Source organism: Kryptolebias marmoratus, linkage group LG2 (genome assembly GCF_001649575.2).
Source record: "Kryptolebias marmoratus isolate JLee-2015 linkage group LG2, ASM164957v2, whole genome shotgun sequence".
Taxonomy (NCBI): domain Eukaryota; kingdom Metazoa; phylum Chordata; class Actinopteri; order Cyprinodontiformes; family Rivulidae; genus Kryptolebias; species Kryptolebias marmoratus.
In genome coordinates, this window is record NC_051431.1 from 37,412,344 (window position 1) to 37,419,266 (window position 6,923).

The following is a 6,923-nucleotide window of genomic DNA, read 5'->3' on the forward strand; positions in this document are numbered from 1 at the left end:
GGAAGGGTGAAATGAAACATGAACATGAGACAAAACAAAAAGCAAATACAACAGAATAGAAACAAAACAAAAACCCAAACCAAATAAAAATAAAACATATACAAAACCAATAGAAAAACCAAATCACCACACCTTAGTCCAAACTCTGGCAGTAGAGCAAGGAAAATTGCAATTTTTTGGAATTTTCCAAATTTGTAAAATTTGAATAAAGGTAGTCTTCTAAAACGTGAATAGTGCCTTTACACTTAATGCGTACATATATATGTTAGACCTGTTTTGAAAATATAAAGCTTCCAGATTTCAGTGATATGTGTCATTAATATATTGGTCTAGCAAATCTGTCTCTAATTTGCACATGAAAAGTGCCAAAAATGCGACCGTCTGAGACACCAAAAATGCTGATTTAGGCAATTTTTCAGCCTAGCTTGTTTCCATGGCAACCAAAATAATATTTTTGAAAATACTTTGGGATGTGCCATTTTATACCTAAATATGCATGTGTGAAAAGTTTCATTAAGATCCGCCAACCTCGACTTTCCACCCTATGACTGATTTTCTCTGTCGGCTGCTCTTAATTGTGAATAAGATGAATGAGATTTTTCTCAGTTAAAATGTTCACTTTAAGAAGATTTAAATTACGGACATCTGCTTTAAAGATCCTAAAGAATCTTCCATCCTTTATTTCTTTTATATGAAGAGTTGGATTGCCATAATTATCTAGCCTGTTAGTTTCTCCACTAGTTCCTGTGCTCACATGTTCTGTATTTTATTATAGTTTTTCAATGAAGCTGTTTTCATTCGCATATTTTAAAAGCTGAAAACACACAGAGAGACATCGCTGATGTGTTTTTGCCTTTAATCATAAACTGACTGAAAAGTCTTCCATTAAGATAATGTTTTCAGTCACTCTCAAAGAAGAATAATGTTGATGTTCTACTTTTGTGAATCCTGATTTTTATTTTTTTAGGTCAGGTTTATCCTAAGTGTCCTAATTGCAGCAGCCACATTCAATTCAGGTTAATCAGATACAGAGTTGTAAGGTTCAAAGTTTTCCAAAATGTAAATGCTACTCACTAATGCACTTATTTGAAAATGTTTGTTCACAACATTGATTGTAATTTTATATTTTTCTAAAATTATCCTGTCACTTTTTCCTTATAACAGTTGTCACATGATGTATATGTCATATCAAATGGATAGAACTTCTTTCTTTTGTGTTTTGGAGTCCAGGAGTCATTTGATGGCCTGACCTCACTGAAGCAGCTCCTGATTGATCGTAACCGTGTGGAAGAGATCCAGCCTGGAGCTTTCTCTCAACTGGGCTTTCTCAACTTTCTCTCTATTACACACAACCAGCTGGTCTACATTGCTAACTTGGCCTTTCAGGTACAACACCCTGCAAAGACTAATCTCTCTGGTGTTGGAGCATTTGTAAACTGGGCAAATGTCCTTCCTTTAGGGCTTGCAGAACATCAAGTGGCTTTGTCTGAGTCACAACTCTTTAAATTACCTGGACACAGAGGCCTTTGCTGGTCTGTTCACACTGACCCGACTCAGTCTGGACCACAACGAGCTGCAGTTTTTCCCCACTGAAACCATGACAAGGTGAGGACACTTAGGAAGGTGTGACGAAAGTTCCATCTCTGCTCTGACTTTTGTATCAGAGATAATGCTTTCACTCAAAAGCACATAGATCCTGCTGTATGTCAGAAAAACTCAGATCATAAGGAATGAGATCCTCTAATTTGATGGAACAGTAATTAATTTAAGTGTTTCATGTCAGTTCTCAGCAACAGATCTGGATCTAGATCAGCAGCATCAGGTCTCACCAGGAACTGACTACAAAAAGGATCAGGGTCAGATGTACTTTCAGCACAGACTGCCGCACCATTCTGCAGATATTCTATGAGACAGTAGTATCCAGTACCATTTTCTACTCAGTGGTCTGCAGCGGGGGATGGGAGTAACAGGGGTGGGGGTGCGGGGTGTATATGAAGGTGGCAGACACCAGGAGGTTTGACAAACTAATCAAAACAGCTGGTGCTGTGGCTGGTGTAGAACAGGATATCCTGGAAACGTGGCTGATCAAAAACAAACAACAGCGACTAATGGCCCTCATTGCGACTGAAGTGAAACCCAACACACAGGACACAATAGCGACTACAGCATTGCGAATCACACTCTTGTGACTTGTCTCCAAGAAATTTGATTGGTTATGAAATTGGAGGGATTTTGACATTTTTCAAAGCACTCTGTGTCATTGTGTTTATCTCGATAATCACTGCTTGAAATGTCATATAACACAGGAAAGTCAAACACTGCTAAAATTATGCTTTCCTCAATGTTGTAGTTACAGTCGTAACTTTCGTTCCATTTCCTTCCTACTGACCGCCAGAGGCAGTGCTTCAAGCACTGGATGATGTATGTCAACAAGGTCATGAGGAATCTGCAACACCCAAGGAACAACCACTGCCCACCACAACCCACTGTGAAAGCCGCTGCTTAGAAAGGGCCTGACCTTTCCGTGAGCCCACGTAGCAGACAAAAAGGCCATTTGTCTTTTGGAAAGACGCTGTGGAACTGATATATGCCATGAATTGATCAAGTGCACGAACCAGTCACAAAGGTTCAGAGGAGCCCCCGGTGTCAAAACGGGCAAGATGGAGTGGCTGGGTACTGCCTGCCGCCAGTGACACCTTAGGAATAAATGCCACATCAGGCCACAGGGTGACACCTGAGCCATCAGGGTTCCACCAGCAGCATGACTCCTCTATTGATAGAGCCTGCAATTCTCCCACACATTTTGCGAAAACCATCGCCAAAAGGAACGCCATCTTCAGTGAGAGCCATTTGAGGTCTGCAGATGCCAAAGGCTCAAACGGGGTAAACCGAAGGGACTCAAGCACCAGAGAAAGGTTTCATGCTGGTGCCACAGGGCGGCTGGGTGAGTACAGGCGCAGTGCACCCCTCAAGAACAGGACAATGTCCTCATCTCAGCCCACCAAACAACCATTCAGCCCAACATGCTAACAGGAAATAGTGGCTACATATGCCTTCACCGCACCAGGTCGCAAAGACCGCCCACTTGTTAGCATAGACCGTGCGTATGGATGGTGCCCATGCATTAGCCATTGTACGCCCTACTTCCCCATCGTACTTTGAGAAAGTGGATCCTGGCCTTGTAGGGGCCAAACCCAAAGCTGGAGTCGGTCCGGGTTGAGGTGGAAAATCCAGCCCCCTATCTGGGAAAGAAGATCCCTCCTGGGGGGGAGACGCAGCTGCAGACTGGAGCTGAGCTCTCGCAGTAGAGGGTCAACCAGAAGAACCCTGTGCCCCTCCTGACGAACCCTCAGGAGAGTCTGAAAAATTAGACTGAACGGTGGAAGGCGTAAAGGAGGGTCTGGGGCCAGTTGTGTGCTTGTGCATCGTGGCCCAGAGGGCTGGCGTCGCCCCAGGAGAACCAAAGGGGACAGTGAACTGCATCCCTGGATGCAAAGAGGTACACGTCCGCCCTGCCAAAGACCCTCCAGATGCACTCCACCACCTCCGGGTGAAGCTTCCACCCCCCTGGAAGCGGCGTCTGACGGGACAGAAAATCTGCTGGCATAGTCTGTGGCCCAGTGATGTAGGCTGCCCTGAGGCTGGAGAAGTGAACGGCTGCCCAAGTTGAGTCAAGCACAACAGTTTCCTGGACCTGGTCCCCCCCTGGTGGTTGATGTGAAAAACCACAGTGGTGTTGTCTGCTCTCACCAGTACATGCTTGCCCTGCAAGCCTGGAAGAAAGCTCTGAAGAGATAGAAGCACGGACCATAATTTCAGGACATTGATGTGCTCCTTGCTTTGCCGTGAGGACCATGTCACTTGTGCCATCCGACCCTGCCAGGTCGCACCCCAGCCAGTGGAGGATGCATCCGTAAACCCAACTTCCCGTCGACATTGGCGGGGGGGACACACCAAGCGGGACCCCATTGTCATAAACAACCTGTTCCTCCACTGGGACAGAGACTAGAGACACTGAGGCCCGACCCAAATTCTCCTGAGACGATGAGAGTTTCATGTGGGGTCCAGACTCAAGCTGTTCAACCACATCTGGAGTGGCCACAATGACAGCAGTCCCAAGGGCACCAGGCTGGATGCAGCTGTGAGCTTGCCCAAGAGGCGAAGATAGAGCATGAGAGGCAGCGCCTTGCTGCGTCTGAATTGGGAGAATGCTCAATACACTTTCAATATACTTTGCCTATATGCAAAATAGGCTTTTTAATTAAATAAAACAAATGGATTTATTGATTTCTAAAGAAGGTATACATTTTTTTTACATTTAATACATTTAGAAAAAAATTGAATATATATTGTAAGAGAAATTCAACTTTTAATTCAGTTCACTTCCCATCATTCCTCGAAGAAATGCATATTGCCTGCTGTGAGTTTTAAACTAAGATCATCTTATGTTGGAATTATAGCTGTTTATGTCAAACCGTGAAAATAATGTTATGCAAGATGTTGCACTCAGAATCTGTGTCGTGGATGACTTTCAGCTACTACCCTATTATATTTTAGGTAATTATTTTGTGATATGTCTAGGTTTTTGTTCTGTTATGATTCAGGTTTTTCTTGTATTTGCTTTATTGTCCTTGTCTTTGTATTATTTTGTCTTTGTTATACCTTGGTTCTGTTTTGTCACTATCCACCTGTCCTCTGCTCAGTAGTTTCTGGTTTCCTGTCACACCCATTTCCACCTGTGTGTAATTGTAATCACTCACCTGTGCCCACTTCTCCTGATTTCCCTCTGCTTTATAACCTGGTCTTCTTCTCCACCTCCCCGCCGATTCATTGTTAATTGTTTGTGTTCGGTTCAAGTCGTGTCTCTGGTCCCTCCTCGTTTTGCCTTGCCTTGTCTACCCTTTGTCAACTGTTTGGATTTTTGTTATAGTTGTTTGCTGCCACGTCAGCTTTTGTTTTCAGTTTTGTTATTTAAAAATAAATCTTTTGTTTATTAATTATGAGTCTGCGAATTGGGTTCGCCACGCTCACACCATATCCTGACATATTTGTAAGGTTATGGCAATTTTTGTTAATGTTGAATGGCTGTGGCAGCCAACTTGAAATTGGTTGACTCTAAAAGTTAATAGTTTGTAGATATGCATCCAGTAATTATTGCAAATTATGCTTGCAAAGCAGACTATGGCAACATATTTTTTAATAATAATCATTTTTTAATGATTATGCTGTTTGTGTAATCATTTGGAGCAAAAATCAAAATCATAACTAAAATTTCATTAATTGCACAGACATAGTTGTTACAGAACCAAAAATATCTCAGTGTGATTTACAGTCAGATATAAAGTCTTTAATGGCTTTACGCTTATTGATGAAAAATGAAACAACCTAAAAAATGTGGGTATCATTCTGGATTTTCATCTCATGTCATCTGTGTGAAATGTCTAGTTGATTGTTAAATTTAAATGTGTAGGCTTTTTGTACTGGTAGCGTTTAAAGATTTCATTTTCTTAAAATCCTAACCAGAAAATAGGCATGCAAATCAGCCTTTGGCTGGAAGACCTACATACAGAGAAATGGTTTCTACTACATTTAACATGTTTAATATACTTTCCCTGAGTTAAGTTAAAAAAAATGTAAATAAATTTAAAACCTTTTGTGTTTACTGTGTTAACAGAGGAATATCTAAAATATTAAATCCTAAACTCTTTTTTTTAACTTCACACTTCTCTCATGCTTTATGTGTCCAGACTTCCAGAAGTGACTCGTCTCGATCTGAGCTACAACCCCATGACCTACCTGGGAGAAGAAGCAGTGTCTATGGCCAAACTGACCCACCTCTTCCTGGACCACATGTCCCTACAAGACCTAGCCAATACAGCTGTATCTAAATCCCCAAACCTAATCCGCCTAGACATTAGCCATAACCAGCTGCATGTCATCCAACCCTTTTTTGAAGGCTCATCCAAGCTGGCCCGCCTCAACTTGGCTGGGAACCCCATCCACTGCAACTGTTATCTGCGTCCTCTCAGGTGGAAGATACTCTCATCACAGAAAGAGTTTCTTTCAAAGCATTTGTTTCAATGTCTCATGATGGGCTCTCTGCATCAATTACATCAATCCTGATTGGTTTTTGATTGTAACAGATGCCTGTGTCACAAACCCTTTAAGTAGCTTGCACTTCCATGCAGCATCATTCAGAAACCCCTTGTTGCTTCTCAGAGTATTTCTGTGTTGGGAAGGATAGCTCAACTGTTCATAGACCAAAGAAAATGAGGTACCTCTTAGTTGTAGTTACCATGGCTTCAGTCGCCTCCTTAGGCTGGAGCTCCTGACTGCTATTTGCAGTTGGTTTTAGCACACCAGCTAACACAGTTTGGTTTTGTACTCCACACACCAAGTGGCAAATGCTCATTACTAAAAGTGACACTCCTCCCCTTTACATCAGAGGAAGTGGCGACTCAGTGGGTCATCTCCGCAGCCGGGAAAATTGTGTTGAGAGAAGAAACTTATCAGCAACATCAGCAAAACCAATGAAGACTGAAACTAACCTCTTCCTCTTTACATGAATAGAGCCCCCGTGGAAATGGTTCCCCACCTAAATATTTTTACATTCACCTCACCTGGCACTTCAACACCTCAAGCATCATCAAGAAGGCTCACTAATGCCAATATCTCCTGAGGAAACTAATGCCCCTTTTACACGGACCCTAACGGTCCTGGCTCCACTCTACTCGGCTCGCTTTGCGAGCGTTTACATCTGTATTTTTTCGAACTTGGTCCTTGCTTCGGAGTCGGGCCAGCCGGGCTGGCCCTGCTTCATGGGTGGCGCAAGCTTAGCTCCTGTTCACTCTTTGGTCGTGGGTGTGACCAGATGCAAGCAGGGGTGGAAATGAAAAATTTTGTCCACCAGCCACTATGGCTGG

General features: G+C 42.9%; 1 protein-coding gene across 1 annotated transcript in view; it reads left to right on the top strand.

Moving 5' to 3' along the window:
- Positions 1–6,923, top strand: part of chadlb (chondroadherin-like b) — a 16,406-nt gene that overhangs the window by 527 nt on the left and 8,956 nt on the right. The window contains exons 2-4 of the mRNA XM_037973571.1: positions 1,201–1,386; positions 1,460–1,605; positions 5,748–6,029. Of these exons, the coding sequence (XP_037829499.1) occupies positions 1,201–1,386; positions 1,460–1,605; positions 5,748–6,029 (614 nt within the window). The remainder of the gene's footprint in view (positions 1–1,200; positions 1,387–1,459; positions 1,606–5,747; positions 6,030–6,923) is intronic.